The 16973-nt window shown below is 45.0% G+C and overlaps 1 protein-coding gene across 1 annotated transcript in view; it reads left to right on the forward strand.

The window, feature by feature from the left end:
* LOC142563396 (4-pyridoxate dehydrogenase-like) overlaps nucleotides 1–16973 on the forward strand; it is a 54501-nt gene that overhangs the window by 12762 nt on the left and 24766 nt on the right. The window contains exon 2 of the mRNA XM_075673951.1: nucleotides 16444–16646. Coding sequence (XP_075530066.1) covers nucleotides 16444–16646 — 203 coding nt within the window. The remainder of the gene's footprint in view (nucleotides 1–16443; nucleotides 16647–16973) is intronic.

Below are 16973 nucleotides of genomic sequence, written 5' to 3' on the forward strand. Positions count from 1 at the left end.
TGAATTGTTCGGGCAAGAACCTGAAACCGGTACCCTCCCATCCCACCGGAGCTTTGACACTGCACTGCGGCCCATGAAAACGCCAGCAATGTGCTAGAGTTTCATCGGGATTGCGGAAGTTGCCGTGGACGCTGACTGCGTTCTATCGCGTTCATATGCAGAGGCAGCAGCTCCTCATCGACCACTGAAGCGGCAGTTTCCTAAGAGGCTCCTTTGTCTGCGAAGGACTCAACAAACCGTAGCTCGGCGACACAGCGACCGTTTTGTATGAGGAGATTCCATCAGCAAACAGCACACACAGTGAGACACTTCCATTTCGGGAAAGCTGACCGTCTAAATAGTGATGAATCAGTGCCGGAATCAAATACCACGCAGGATATTTCGACACTACAGTACTTTCGTCCGCTAACATCGACAGTCTACCAAAACTTGTGTGAACACTAGCGACGAGGGAACTGAGTCTGCCGGCCCACCGACGGAATCCTATCCAAAAAGGCACCCGCAACCCCCAGCCTCACGCTTCTAAAATATGGACAGCAGTACGCGTAGAAAAATCACCAACTATGCGTGCTACATCCAACGAAGGAATCTTCTTCTTGGTGCTCGGGTATTTATTGTCCCTTCCTTGTAATGCGGTTATCATAATAAAGTTTATCGCCGCATGCAAAATAATTATGCACCGCTGCTTCTTTTTTGTACACGTGGTCAGCGCTTTTAAAATATTTAGTGTTAAAATGTCCAAATCCAATCAGCAAGGTTGAGTGTCCAGTTTCATTGTATTTGCAGTAACATGTGTACTGCCTGGCCCAAACAACAGTGAGCAAGCACAGCTTAGCAGCGATGCTGATTGTCAGTATAATCTAACAGCCTAAAGCTTTTACACAGGTACTCGCTTTATTATTAAATAAATGGTGCGCTTGAACGCGTACATGCACTCATGGTCGCTCAGGAACACGCTTCTTGTGTTAGTTATGCGGCCTGCGCAGGGGCATAGAGTAGTACAATAGGGCAGTGTGTCGTCCGTATATAGTAAAATAATGGGAGAACCATGGTCGCTTCGGCGATAACGCCACCGGACTGGTGCTGGGATCTACCTGTATGCATAGTGCGATAAATTTAAATGTGTTGTGCAAACATGTGTGCATTTATAAGTTAAACGCTATCTAAACAAAATTAGAATTACTTTAATATTGAATATAAATAGTACAAACTGTTAAGATACATCAATAACGTCGTCTAAGCATGCACGGTTCCAACTACAGATCCTTCACTGTTCCTGATCGTATGCGGTGCATTTCAGTTGCGGAAGAGAAACAAACGCTCTTCTGCTCGTTCCCTGCGGTAAATACGCACGTGTTTTTGCTATCAAAGAATTTTTAGACACGCGAGGGTGAGAATCTCGGAAGGCACACTGCACTGTACCAGGTGGATTGCACGGGATTTCTTTCATGCTGCATGAGACAGAAATGCGGTAGTCAGGTTTTACTGAAGAAAAAACAATAGTCCTGTGTGACGAATGCTGCCACAATAATTTGGACATTTGGCTCCGCGTAAGGGCGCGGAAGCGGGAGAATACAGCCAATGTGCCTAATATTAGCCCAATGTGTGCCCGAAATGAGGAAGCCCGGAGTTTTTTCTAGTCGTTGTGTAGCATCCACAATGGAGTAATAAAAGAACTTTTACAAACCCACCGTTTGCTGCGGCACACACACAAAAAAATTTGCGAACATGCATGAAAAACGGCAGCAAACAATCGGGGAACTCCGCAAGAACATGCATGATCTCCGCGACAACCATAACTGCTTATCCCGAAGACCCTGTGTTGCCCCATTATGCCCCGCTTACAAGCAGACTCCAGAGTGTAACGGCAGATGACATTGCAGTAGACCGGAGAGCTCCAGCACCCCAGGCGGTCATCGTGGACAGAGTCACGGTTTACCGGCCAGGCGAATCACTGCCCTATTCCAGTGCACCATATCACAGCTAACAATCAAAAGCTTGCAAACGCCCAGTGCGGTTGAAGATGCGGGCCCTTCAGCGCACGTAATTGGAGCAGGGACAGCGCAGCGGTGAGCGCAAGATCTTTTTTTCGAACACGTGCAGCGAAATATTCCGGACCCTGTATACTCGTTAGGTGAGGACGCTTGCGAGACGCGATCGGTCAGATAAGCAGCAACGGCGCGCATCCATCGGCCCGGTGACTGCAGCGGATAGCTCTCTGCGGCACGATGGAAATTCAACAAAGGTAAGGTCTACATGCGGGAAGGAAAAAGGAGAGAACATTACGGCACGCAGCCAGCCTTGGCAAGCGAACGCTCCGTGAGCGCCCCCTTTGCACAGTAGTGGCCGAACACGTGACCTCTTTAGTCGAGATCACGTAGCAAGAATCGAGATTTTCTGACACGTTTGGTTCCTAGTAGCTATGCCAGCAGTTTTTATTCGGTTATAGCTCAGGCCGACCTCTCTGCCTTTCTGTAAATAAATTTCTCTCTTTATTCGGTGCACGGTCGTGCGGATGCCCAGCCTTGGCTCAGCCTGCACAGCGGGAACACTAAAACCAACCGCGCGCTTTGACGTGTTATCACGTGTTGGGCCTCCACACTCGGCTTAAATCGCGTTTCGGGATGCTCTCTCCTTTTTCCTTTCTCCATGACGTTTCATTAGCTTTATCTCCCGTTCATATAGCAACCAGCGCTTCGCTGTAAATCTGAAATGATTGAGTGGCATCCGAAAGTAGGTCACTGTATATACAGTAACTTTGTGTACAGGGGTAGCTCTAGGACTGCGTAGTGAAAGGATAACATGGGGGAGAGGCCATCGCCTCGATGGAGTATATACGGTGGCGCGACGCCGCGTTCAGACGCCATTCTTTGTTTGGTTATGCTATAAGCTCACGCCAGCATTCTAACTGAAGTTGCGTCATCCCCCCTATAGGTATTCGCTGCCGTAGTCGGGTCGATGGACGCGCATCGTGGCTACTTTATCTGGTCGATTGCGTCTCGCAAGCAATGCGAGAAATCTCCCCGCATAAAGGACATATACCTTACACCGTGCCTTAGGCACGAGTTTTTCGCTGGCTTCAGAAGGATTTGGCGTATGTGGGATCAAAGAATCTTGTAACTACTTCTGGAAAAAGGATTGATTAGATGACTTGAATATGTCATCCCTAGTGCAAAACCCAGCGTCCAGTGTCGTGCCTGATTAAGGACCGAGTGTCCCGTGCTTGATGATGGAGTTCCGTACTGGCACGGCATACTGGAAGGCGATGGATACGCGGTCCCTGGAAACCGTGTATATATTTATTAAATAAACGATTGCGACATTTTAATGCAATAATAAAACGGTTTAAGAAATGGAAAAAATAAAACTTTCCTTGATTAGAACGCGATGCCCTCTCCTAAGCATCATAAGCTCTGGTACTTTAGCACTAGGCTACACCGAAAGCCGGAAAGTTTGAATAATTTACTGTGTGCCCACCCAGGAATAACTTTAGTTGGTCCTTCGCCGCGTGAGGAATATTTACGCCTCTACCTGAATGAAAAGTTGTCTGCGTTGAACAGTATGCCTTACAGTGTCAGAACACTGATTTTTGTTTTTTATTGGTACTTGAACATCTAAATATGTCTTCAATTAACCACCGACTCGGTATACTGTACGTGCTGATACTGCAGATTTTATAGCCGTTCCTCGTTGTTCGCCCACGGGAAATGCAAGGTTCTCTTAATTAAAGAATGCGTTCTAATCGACACGTTTGTGTTGTCACATACGTCCGTCAGGAAAGCATCTGTTAGTGCGGCTGGCAGCCTTGGGCGATAACACATGTTCTATCGTGAGCTATAGGAGTGGGAACACGCGAATGCGTGACAAGCAGCCTCAAAAGTGAGTTAGTGCGATACGCGGATGGGCGCTTTTGCAAACCGAGGAAAAAGGAAGGGGGGGGGGGGAGCGCGCTTCCGCTAACTTTTTGCACTCCCGACTCGCTAGCGTTGCTACGAAGCAGCAGCTGTTTGATCCAATGATTCAAAGCACGTATTTCCATTATAGAGAGGATTACAGCGAACAGGTTGACCATTTGTTCAAATATAGCAGTTATCCACTGAACATGAAACGCTTCACGTCAGCGGAAAAGTTGTGTACTGCTTTCACATCCGTCGGTATGGCATTTCGAATGGGGGCGCCGCGAAATTCTACTAGCCTTCCAGAATAGGCAGTTCTGTCAATCGGTCAATCGGTAAATTAAAGCGCTCGTTTGCTGCAGTCTTTGTACAGCGCGCACGTAACGTAAAGGTGTTTAGTCGGAGAGGGTCCTCCTTATTAATTATTATATGTATTATATCAGCAACACTTAATATGGGAACCGAGTCAGATGGAAGTACAGGCGCCAGTTGGTATAGCTGTTTTGTGGTATCCGTCCTATTTGACAATGTAATAATTCTCATTGTTCTATTTTGCAAGCTGCTTATAGATTTCAAATAAGTTTTATGTGTGCTGCGCCACGATACTATGCACTAACTCAGATAACTGTGCGCAAATGCGAAATATTGGGTACGCAAAACCGTTGTGTCAAGGCATTCCCAGAATTTCGGAACCTGTGACAACCATACGCGAGCTTGGAATATGTCCTGCCTATGTGCGATTGCCAGGTCATAGCTTCTTCTAACATAACCCCTAAATAACATAACGAGGCTACTAGCTGCAGCAGTGCAGTCTCTAAAAGTAAATAAGTCCTATCAAAATGAAGCTGCATCTTCCTGGAGTGAAAAACTATGTGTTTAGATTTGCCTACATTAATATTTAGGTGGTTTTGTTTAAACGATGAATAAACTATCTGTAGCTCCTCGTTGATTTCGTCTTCTATCTCGTTTAAACTGTCCCCAACAAAGATTAGCGCCCTATCGTCTGCGTACATTAAAGCTCCAGAGTACTATAAAATGGATAGGAATCGTTAATGTACGATGAAAAAGGAATGGGTCCAATAGCTGAGCATTGTGTTACCCCAGAGGCTGCTGACTGAGTAGAGGGTACAACACCATCCATCACTACTCGTTGCTGTCGGTCGGAAAGGCAGCATTTGAGAAGATTGTGAATTTTGCCTCTGAAACAATAGTCATGAACCTTAGTTAACAATATGTTGTGGTTACCGGTTGTTGCATTAACAATATTTGGTGGTTATTGTCGTTAATTCAATCGAAAGCCTTCCTTACGTCTAGAAAAACTACAACGGCGATCCTATTCTGGTTCAGCGCTTTGCTAACTTGTTGGAATAGTACAATAACTACGGTAGATGTGGATATTTGTGACCGCAAACAATGCTGGCTTGGGCAAATTATACTATGCGTGGATGGAAACGACGTAATTTGTGCTGAAAATATTTTTCTCGAATGTTGTCCTAATCACACTTAAAACGGACATCGGTCTGTAACTTGAGGCATTTCAACGGTCTCTGTCTTTGTATACAGGGGCGAGTTGGCCCAACTTAAGTTCCTTTGGGTACATACCACACTCCTGCCAGTGATGGAACATGTGCAACAGGTGGACTGCCTGAATATCTATATCATTTTAAAGTAATTTTACTGGAATAGTATCCAGCCCGGCCGCTTTACTAACGTCTAGATTTTCAGTATCTATACGATATGTGTCATGTCTGCTAGGAACGAGGCTAAACTTTCAGAAACCGCCCATGAGAGGTGCGGAAGATTCGTGGTGTTAGGAAATTGTGCATCCAAAGAGCGCCCGACGTCTGCAAAATAGTTATTAAAACGATCGACCGTGTGTTGGGTTATTACATCAGACAGTACACGTCTATCACAGTCAAGACCAACTGCAGCTTTTACTGTTTTCCAAACTGTTTTGGTGTAGCCCTCAGCCCCTTCGATGAGCATTGTGTAGTATTCTTTCTTTCATTTCGTCATCAAAGAAACTGACCTATTCCCATAACGTTTGAATTGGCTTAAGTAATAACCATTATGTCTATGCTGCTTTCATTTGTGGTACTAGCAGCATTTTTGTTTTAATATTTCCAGAATACTGGGTGTCATACAAGGGCAGAGGGGGTTTGGATATTTAGTGCGGGTTGTAGAAGGGGATGCTTAGTAATACAGCATTTTTAAGAGATCCTATGAAATTCCTATATTCTACATTAACATTCCAATCATACATAGCACAAAAACCCATCTGACTTATTTCGTCTCGTAGTACCTTGTGAGCAACCTTTGTGTTAACTCTTTCCCTGGAAGGTTTAGTATTGAGAGGCTCAATTCTGATGGCAACAAGAATGGGCGAGTGGCCTGCTACCGGAACAGGAAGCACACCAGCATGTTTAGCCACTGTCAACATTGCAAACGACATGATCAGTAAGGGTACTTCAACTGTTAGAAATACGTGTAGGCTAAGTTATTACGTTATGCAAGTTAAACGATTTCAAGAGAAGTGTGTATTCATTCCAGCTATCCCAGGGCAAGTCAATAATAAAGTCCCGGACAACTACAATAAGACTGCAGCGCACGCAGGAAACTCTCTTAAGCACAGACTCAAATTCTTTCAGAATCATTTTGCTCGAAGAACTGGGCAGGCGGTACACACCACCAATGACTGGCCCTCTTTCAATCTTGATTAATAGCGATTCTATAGTTTGATTAGTAACAGACGCATCAAACATTACACTGTACACAATATTCTCCCGTACAAACAAGGCGACTCCATCCCCTTGCGGACGCGAGTTCCTTGGTTGCAACAACAGCCTGAAACCCTGCATACTGCCGGTTTTATCAGCCTTGAACCATGTTTCACTCGTAGCAATAATACCGAACACAGCATCAAGTCGCGCTATATAAGTGACCAGGGCGTTTAAGTTCCTACGCAGACTTCGCACATTGTTATGAAAACCGAAAAAAAATTTACATTTCTGTTTTTTAAGATGTGAAATATTAAGCATATCAATAAATACAGTGCTCAACTGAACACGAGCATCTACACAATTTTGGCGAGGTCACCTTCAGACTGAATATGTAGAACCGTCGAGTTTTCAGCTTTCCACATCAGAATCCGGCCCTGATGTATGTACACTTCCATTTTATTTTGTTTCCGCCTCATGAGTTTCCTCAAGAATATCTTATTTTCTAAGCAAAGATTCTTATTACGCTAGACTGGATCGGTATCCTATAAAGACAGCTGACTCATGTTTAGTCTTGCTTTCTTAGCTGCAGACAAAAATTTGTCGCGGATGTCTTGTTTGCGAATCTTACGACAGCATGTGGTTTATCCTTATCCCTAGATGGGACATGATGGGCCACATCAATGTCGCCATCAGCCAACGCGATTCCCAGGCAAGCAGTCATTGCACCCACTGTCGACTGTAGATTTTCGTCTGCAGTATGTGGAAGCCCAAGGATGTCCACGTTTATGTTGCTTCCGTGCTACTCATGTTCAATTATCTCCCTCTTTGCGCCAGCCAACTGTCTGGTCATCGCTTGCTTTTGTTTTACAATCTCTGGGTTTTTAGTCTTCCCCTAGGTTAGTTCCTGTAGAAAGCTCTCGACCCCCCCCCCATCTTTCTTAAACTCCTAGAATCTGACATTTATGAATTTGACACACTCAACCTTGACTACCTCTTGGATGCTACTAGGAGCCTTTTCAGCTTTCCCTACTTCAATAATACGAACAATATATGCGTCTGCCACATGGAAAGGGGGCAAGGACAGCTACAGGGTTGTAGCAAGTAACCACACAACACTGCAACACTTCACAAAAGACGCAACACACACAAGTAGTTATGGCATTGGGAGCATCGGCATTGCGTAGCAGAAAAAAAGAAAAGTACAACCTACCTGAGAAGCGGACGAGCGCTGTTAGCCTACGTCCGTGAGCCACTGCCGCCGCGGTCACAGTGAACAGTTCCACGCCCACCAGCCACCAATGACAAGATTTAAGAACTTTCGTCTGTTGTTTACAGATAGCAGAATCAGCAGCGACTCCCATGGGGGGGGGAGGAGATGAGTTTAGGATTAAAAAAATGGGCTGTGGCCTGCCAAAAGGCATCTTCAGTCTGTAAATGCACGCCAGCATGTTATTGCAGCCGAGCCTGAAAGGAGTACGGGAGGTCTCCTCTTGGAACGTCGAAGTGCGGGTCGTCAACTGAAAAACAGAGGGGCGCTCTCAGACTACGCCCCTGAGCCACTGCCGCCGCTGCCAAAGTCCTCGAAGTTGCGCACCGCCAAGCCTTTCGTTGCGATTTCCCATGTAATTTACAGGTCGGTTCCGCTACATTAGCGCAATTTCCAAAATGGTACCGGTGACCACATTCTCCAAAAGCATTCCGTCCCTTTTCCTACATCTTGTGTACCGCGTAAACCATCACGTTTTGGAGACATAGGAGTCTATTTATGAGGAAACAGAATATAGCATCAAGAAAAAAGACATCAATAATAGGCTGCGGCAGCGGCGTAACGAGAATAAAGTACTACTTTACCCAAAATTCAAACCGCCCGGCAGAGCTTGAGACAACGAAGATTGTACTATGCATTCTTGCCGGCACTGCCGCCAAAAAGTCCACCTATGCGTGGACTGTCCCTGTTAAAGTAGAAGACTTGGGTGTCACTGTCAGTGTTCCTTGAAGCAATAAAACGATGGTCACCGACCAACATAAGTGCCAAAAAATGATTAAAACTAAAAGACGTGTCGGCTTCCCTACGGAAGCCTTGTTCACAATGGTATGACGGAAGGTTCATGGGTAACCTGCACAGATTGCGACTGCACATATGTAGATGAATCGGGCAACTTCAAACAGAGACTGAGGCAGCCTCAGAAGGATGTTGAAAACAAACGTAAGTTCCGAATGCCCTTGCCGAGCACACGGATGCAACGAGCCACAAGATTGACTGGGATCGCTCGAGAGATATCGGCCAAGAAAGAAACCTAAAGTCACGACTGTATCTGAAATCACCGGAGATACAAAAAAGAAGAACACGTCACACGCTCATCGAAATGAGGGAACCCTGCCCCCGTCATACACGCGCTGCTTACGTCGCGTTCTGAAGTATACATAAGCTTCCACGAAACTTCCGTCCTCCCATTGTGAACAAGGCTTCCGTAGGGAAGCGGAAACATCTTTAAGTTTTAATCATTTTTTAGCACTTCTGTTCGTCGGTGTCCATCGTTTTATTCATTCCGACCTGACGGGCTTCCGTCGAACCCTCGATTTTATCAGTGTTCCTTACACCGCCTGTGCTGCTGAACCACGCGGCAAGTGGGCAATGACGGGAACTATAATAGGTGGCGCGGAATAATTTCGGCCAACCCGAGATATCTTTACCGTTAACATAAAACAAGTATACGAGGTTATAATAACGATCATTTTATGTTTGACTACAGTGCCTTTCAAGACGATGACGAAACGTCAAGTGCCCCATTGAGCGACAAAGCCGGTGTCTGTCGTCTCTGGAAACGAAAAACGGCATATGAATTCCCATTGGCGAGGACGCGACGTCACGAGCTCGCCTTGACGTAAAAGAACGGGCGGAAGGCGAAGCCTGTTGGCGCCATTGCGCGCCAGGTGTTGCTGGAGGGGAGGCGGGCATCTTCGCGACGCCACGTCACTCTCTCTCTCTCTCTCTCTCGGAGACCTGTGTTATCAGCGCATTCCTTGTGCGCGCAAGCCTACACTGGCGTTCTAATAGTGTTACTGTAATCACTCTAAAAAAATTACTGTTTAGAGGAACAGAATGAATTCGAAGGGAAAAACGTTGGTGGTAGCAAATTTAAAGCCTACGAACCCACACGCAGAAGCCGAGTGCCTCACCAACCAGGCTGAACCAGCGCCTCCGAGATAGCAGGCCGGTGCACTCTCTTTTACGGCAGCATGCTACATGTACTGAAATTCAAGCTCGGCTTGACGAAGGTGATGACGTCAAAATCATCGCGGCTAACATGGTAGTGTCCCGAATACATTCTATGGCAGTCGGACAAGTTAGCATGACGTCACGCATCGAAGTGCACCGGCCTTGTGCTATCTCGGAGGCGTTGACCAAGCATCTCAGCGTGCTCGCTTGCGCGCGAAGAGTTCATAACTCTAAGGCCCGCGTTCGCATTCACAACTAATATGTCGTTAGTGTGTAATGTGTTAATATGTCGTTAGTATGACGTTAGTGTGTAACTAATAGGCGCAATGTAATGTGGTAATATGACGTCAGTGTGTAACTAATAGGCGTTATGTGTAATGAGAGCCTATAATGCTATCGCATTAAAACGAACCGCCACACTATCAAGCCTTCTCAAAGAAAAACGAGCAGTGTCTCGTGCCATGAGCCCAAAGAGTGTCCACAAAATACGGCAACGCATTTCTGATAGACGTCCTAGATAAAATATTAAGGTGTTTCAAATGGCACCTACGTCGCCCGAGCGTACGAAGTTTTGCTGATGAACCTATCCCTACGGTTGTTCTTATGCGGTACATGCCGAACTGGATCAGTTGCCATGGCAACGTGCTGCTAAGCACGAGGTCGCGAGTTGAAATACCGAAATAGCCAGTTGTATTTCATGGCAGCAGAATGCCAAACCGCTCGAGTGCTGTAGTTGTGTACAGGATAGGAAACCTAGAGTGCTCGTAACCTGCAGGCCCTTATTACAATATCTGTCGTGGCCCGTGAGTTAGCTTATGGTCTGCAATGCATATACAGGGTGTTTCAGCAAGGACTTTTTAAAAAATTTTAAGAGTTGCATGTGGCAGATAAGACAATTATATTTTATGAGCTGGTCTACTCGAAGCGGCGGACACTACTTACAAAAGAAAAGGAGTGCGAAATCAACTAATTAACAAGAATTCAGTAATTAACTTTTAGGCGAATTATCTTATGACCCATATTGCAATTTACAAATTCTAGCAGTGGACATGAGTGCTTCAGTGCATGAAACGACGTTTTGTTAACACATTAAGGGGAACACCAATGCATTTCTCCGCAAAGTTCGTAAATTTATATGTACAAATTGCTGTCATCTTGCAAATTCGTTCGAAGTGGATCCGGCTTGCGAACTCCACGGCTAGAAGTAGTATATTGCAGTATGCGCCATAATGTAATTGGTGAAAAAGTTCATTAGTGTATTTTTCCTAATTAGTCGATTTTGAATCGCAATGCTTCGTGCAAGTATTGTCGGCCGCTTCGTGTAGACCAGCACACAACTAGCATTGTGATATCTGCCACAGGCAGCTCTTAAAGATTTTTGAAGGTGTTCGCTGAATCATCATCATCATCATCATCATCATCATCATCATCATCATCATCATCATCATCCGGGTTACGCCCACTACAGGGCAAATGCCTCTGCCATACTTCTCCAACTACCCGCGTCTCGTACTAATTCTGACCATGTCGTCCCTGCAAAGTTCTTGATCTCATCCGCCCACCTAACTTTCTGCCGACCCTTGCTACGCTTCCCTTCCCTTGGAATCCAGTCCGTAACCCTTAATGACCATCGGTTATCTCCCCTCCTCATTGCATGTCCTGCCTATGCCCATTCCTTTTTCTTGATTTCAAATAAGATGTCATTAACTCGCGTTTGTTTTCTCACCCTATCTGCTATTTTCTTGTCCCTTAACGTTACACTCATCATTCTTATTTCCATAGTTCGTTGCGTCGTCCTCAATTTAAGTAGGACCCTTTTCGTAAGCCTCCACGTTTCTGCCCCGTACGTCAGTACTGGTAAGACACAGCTGTTATACACTTTTCTCTTGAGCGATAATGGCAACCTGCTGTTCATGATCTCAGAATCCCTGCGAAACGCACCCCAGCCCATTCTTATTCTTCTGATTATTTCAGTCTCATGATCCGGATCCGCGGTCACTACCTGCCCTAAGTAGATGTATTCCCGTACCACTTCCAGTGCCTTGCTAGCTATCGTAAACTGGTGTTCTCTTCCGAGACTATTAAACATTACTTTAGTTTTCTGCAGATTAACTTTTAGACCCAACCTTCTGCTTTGCCTCTCCAGGCCAGTGAGCATGCATTGCAATTGGTCCCCTGAGTTACTAAGCAAGGCAATATAATCAGCGAATCGCAAATTCCTAAGGTATTCTCCATTACCTTCTATCCCCAATTCTTCCCGATCCAGGTCTCTGAATACCTCCTGAAACTTCCTGTATTTAGTAATAATTCAGGGTTTTTTGGTACACCTATGCTATACATGCACGCCACAGTTTTTGGATTTTCCAGCTGTCATTGAACGCACACTATTGATAAGTGACACATTACTGTATTTCAAAAGCTCATAGTTTTGCTTAAGTGCGTGCGTTTGGCGTGCAAAAGCTAATGAACAATTATTTTACTTACCTGGTTTAGTTAGGGACCTATCGGATAGAAATAGCTCACCTGGAATATAAAAAATTGCACCCCTCGAACCATAGCGTGCTCTAGGAAAATCAGGTTAAATGGCTCTAAAATACTCGGTAATGTACTAAAGATACCTATTCTTCAAAGAACCGAATATAGTGTGTGATTCATGTATAATGAAATGGTGGAAAGATTTTGAATTCAATCTGCCGAGTTCACAGCATGACGTAAGCTGACGTACGAAGATGATGTAATAATCAAAAAATAAAGGTCGGTATTGAAATATGTATCGAGAAATAGCATAATTAAATATTTCTAGCGTGTTGCCAGGGGCAAACACCACGAGCTGATATGGAAGCGTCTCTAAAAGTTATTACAGCCGAACAATTGTTCCCATGCAATCGCAAAAAAATGCCCCTACTTGAAGAATGCACTATCTTTCAATATCATCTTTGCTGGGTACATCATACTGCTCACCAAAAAATTATAACTGTATTGGAAGTTCGTGTCTATTGTCAGCAAGCTTACCGCCTTTTTATGTTGCTAGCATTTCCGCAAGTAAAAACAGGAAGGTAGTCAGTCATCCGAAAAAAGTTAGCTTTATGGTTTTAAGCAACAATGTATTTATGGCTCTTTTCATTGTTTCTGAGTAAGGGAGAATTAATGCGTCAATTCAGTTTCGAACAATAACAAATATATCACGCACGGTGTAGGTTATTGTCGCAGAGCCCTTTTCGCTCCATTTCTGCATTGCAGTGACATTACATCCTGACCAGTAATGCACTTTGCGCCTCCACGTGGGTCAATAAAATGTTTCTTGTTTCTCTGCTTGCCGGTTCCACTTCCCTTTCCGCTCGACTGAAATAGTATATACATCTTTTTTTACCGACCATAGTTCTCTCGCTCCCGGGACCGTGGGATCTGTAGGAATGGCCACATCAAATATCTTGTTGGGTTTACTAAACGTTGTTACAGTTGTTGTTTTCTTCGACCTGCCGACATTGAGCGTCTACAACACATTAATAATAGGAAGCGAATACGACTACATAATTGGTAAGTTCACTAGCTACTACCTGCTCAATCAATGGTGTGAAGTGGGGCCTGATGAAGAAGCATGACTCGCCACTCATAGAAACGCAGCAAATAGTCTATTGATTAATTCATTTATGGCTGCTCTTACAGAAGAACTTGGTGAAGACAGAAGTATCCTTGGTTTATATTCAGTGAACTGCTTCCTTATTTTGTTAATACCCGCGTATACCGAGATGTCTCCCCACGATACACCTTTATTTCTGGTTAAAGCCAATAAATGTCACCTCCCAAGAAAACCACAATGGCTTTTCAGTTTACCCTCCGAGAAAATCTTAATGACTTTCGATTGGAAATTATTATACTCGTAACACAAGCACAGTGCAACAGACGGGGTAAGATCCAAGGACACATACAGTGCTGCGCTGGTTTTCTTATCTTTTACCCGTGTTTAATCACCGTGATTCGTCAACGACGAATTACAAACAGGCTCAAGCGTCTACGCTTGTTATGGTTAATGCTCTCTGATTCGTCCATCTTCTTTTTGGTTACTGCAACTCGCCTTTAGTTTTTTCTGGGCCTTAGTTGTTTTATGGTGTAAGCTCTTATGGGGGGGCTGATTCCAACAGCCCTTTTTGGTGACGATGGTGTTTGCCGCTGCCGCAGCCGCCGATGTTCGTAGAACTAACACCGGGAATTAGAAGGGAAAAAAAGCTGTTCCCGTCAGGATCGAATCTGGGCCCGCTGCGTGGGAATCTCTACCACTGAGCCACGCCAGAGTTTTTCTATTCTTTATTGCTTCGAATTTGGAGAGTTCGAGCGCTTACTAGAATGTGACGGAAAAATATCCTATAAACGTACTAGCGCGCGAGGGGACGCGCAATATGACGTGCGCGTCACATAGCGTCGGTCCGTGCACATCTTGCATTGCAACTGCACAACCTTACACCAGGTAGAACGTCACGTAGCAGAGGCACAAGTAGCCGCATAAGGCAGTTAAAGAAATTTTGACGAAAAAAAGAAATACAAGGATGTTAGAAAATATACATTGCGTATGTAATAAAATCAAGCTAGCTAGGGTGTTCTGTCACTGCCGTATTTCAAAGGAGATGACAACAAATCATCATCATTATCATCGTATCGTGCCACTTGCGATGTGAGATCCGCGCTGACTAGTGTCTATACGTGCGCCTTCTGCATTGCAGTGGCGTATTCTTGCACCAGGTGGCACGCCATGAAACTTGTGCAAGGGTAGCTGTACAAGAGAGATAGAGAAGTCACGAGGAAGAAAAAGAAAGTTATGTAGTTGTATAAACGAGAAATGAAAACACGTATGGCATACCCGGTTATTTCTAGCAGACTAGGTTGCTGCTTTTCATCATCCCGTTTTCCGAGAAGACGCCGTTAAATCAACTTCATCATAATTACCATCGCATCATATCATTTGAGGTACACGCCGCATAGCATCGATACTTACAAACTTTGCATTGCGGTTCCGTTATACTCCAGGAGTTGTCCCGAGATGTAGCAGTTGCATATAGCAGTTGCGGGCTGCATGTAGTGGTACCTGGTTAACGCAAGCAGACTAGGTGACTATTTGTCACCAGCCCGTTCCGAAGGTGATAAATTAAATCATCATCACCACCATCAATAGCCCCTATGGAGCCGCTCCTCCAGCTTACGCTCTGACTGTGCTGCATGAGTCACTCAGGCATGTTAGTTTTTTTTTGTAATAGACTAATAACTAGTGCTGTATTTCGCAGTTGTTGTAGGCGTGAGAGATGGGCAAACTTGTCAGAACTAATTTTTAACCCAGTTAACGTCTTATGGGGGCTCGGCGGTGTACTATTTTCCCGGTTTGCTGATAGTATTGTGCAAGTATTCTAGGGAAGCGTGTCTAGCGCTACGAAAGCCAAAAAGAACATGGAGTTCTGAATGGGCAGTTGTTAATCGCCTTTACGCAGCAAAATCGCATAAGAACGACAACAAGACAGTAAAGTTCCTACCTTTAATATTTGCTACAAAGTAACCAGGGCCGATATATTTATACGCTATTCCATTCAGATTTTATTACCATCTCTTCGCATTAAATTTGCGCAACCATCGATGCAAACATTGGTGCCCACCCCCTGACCCGTAAGCAGCCCACTCAAACCCTCGCCTTGCGGATAGAAGGTGATTGTTGTTTGGCTTGAAAGCAAATAGCATTGTCTGCCACGACGTGTCTTCCGTATCGGATTGACTCAGTAAAGGCTAAGAGAGCGCAGAAAAGGATAGCAATTTGGTTGTGCCGAGCTACCGCAGTAACGCAGATTACGCGGCAAGGAGATAAATGTCGGTGTCTACGATTGGGCCGCTTTCCTTTGCTCAGATTACGGCAGCTATTCTACAATTGTAACCGAGGAAGCTTTGATTGCGGTGGCGTGCAACAGGGCGTTAAAAATATAGGACATGCAGATGCTCCGTAAAGAAACATTGGTAAAGCGATGTCGTATACGTGCCAGAAGGGCTGGACAGCGCTATACGGCCAAACAAAATGTTTACTTAATGCAAACAAATCAATTCCCTTTTGAGCAGATCGGTCTTCGACTATCCCAAAAACAAGATTGTATTGCTGGGCATATAAGAGCGTCTTGAGGGGGTGCAAGTACTTTTAACGAGGTGAGTTTTCGTGCTTTTGTGGTTTTACGCGACTAACAGGCTCTCTGTGGCCTAAACACATCTTCAACATTCGCGGAAGGCTAGCGGTGACATAGGCATATTATCGTAAAGAAATGTGGCAGGGTGACTATGTAAAGGTTGTCTGTACACATGATCTTGAGGCAGGCAGTTTTCGAGGTTTTCGTGACCCCTCGGCACGCACTGTTGAAGTGGGCGTGACCCTAAAAGCGTTTCATCCATCATGGAGCGCTAAAATAAAATAGCTACATGAGGAGTCCTAGGTGGTATCATTGCTATTTGCAGGATTGCAGTGTTTCACTAGGAGTCGTCTACCCCGGTAGTGTACGCTTGAGTTCCCAGTTATTTTTTTTTCGGTAAAGTGTAAAGCTGAAAAGAAACATTTGCCCAAACTTGTACGTGACTACTGGTGCAGTGGGTGCAGGCTCAGCCGGCTGCGCTTTGGCTAATAGGCTGTCCGCGGATCGTAGCAAGACGGTCCTCCTCCTAGAAGCCGGTGGCCTGGAAGATGAAGCTGTCCAGGTGCCCTTTTTCGCGCCATTGCTTCAGCGGACATCGCTCGACTGGAGTTATACGAGTGTGCCACAGCAGAACACCAGCTATCTTTACGACGGCAACGTAAGTCCGTTATACATATTGCATTGATTTGCAATGAAGGCATGGTATCAGCACAGGGCTTAAGAAGAGATCACAACAAAGAGAAATAAGCCCGGATACTTGTGATATTTATACGCAGCACTTCTGATGCAGTATGCTTGACCTCTAGTGTTCGATCATATAGGAATCACGTGAGAAACAGGTGCGAGATATTATGACTGGCTATTGTTATTAAGTAAAACCTCACTCGAGCATTATCCGTTTTACAATTGCGAAGAAGTTTTCTACGCAGTGCAGCCATACTACATACACGGAAATATGTTCAGACGAAAGCACCACACTGAGTGA

The sequence above is a fragment of the Dermacentor variabilis genome, chromosome 11, assembly GCF_050947875.1.
Source record: "Dermacentor variabilis isolate Ectoservices chromosome 11, ASM5094787v1, whole genome shotgun sequence".
Lineage (NCBI taxonomy): Eukaryota > Metazoa > Arthropoda > Arachnida > Ixodida > Ixodidae > Dermacentor > Dermacentor variabilis.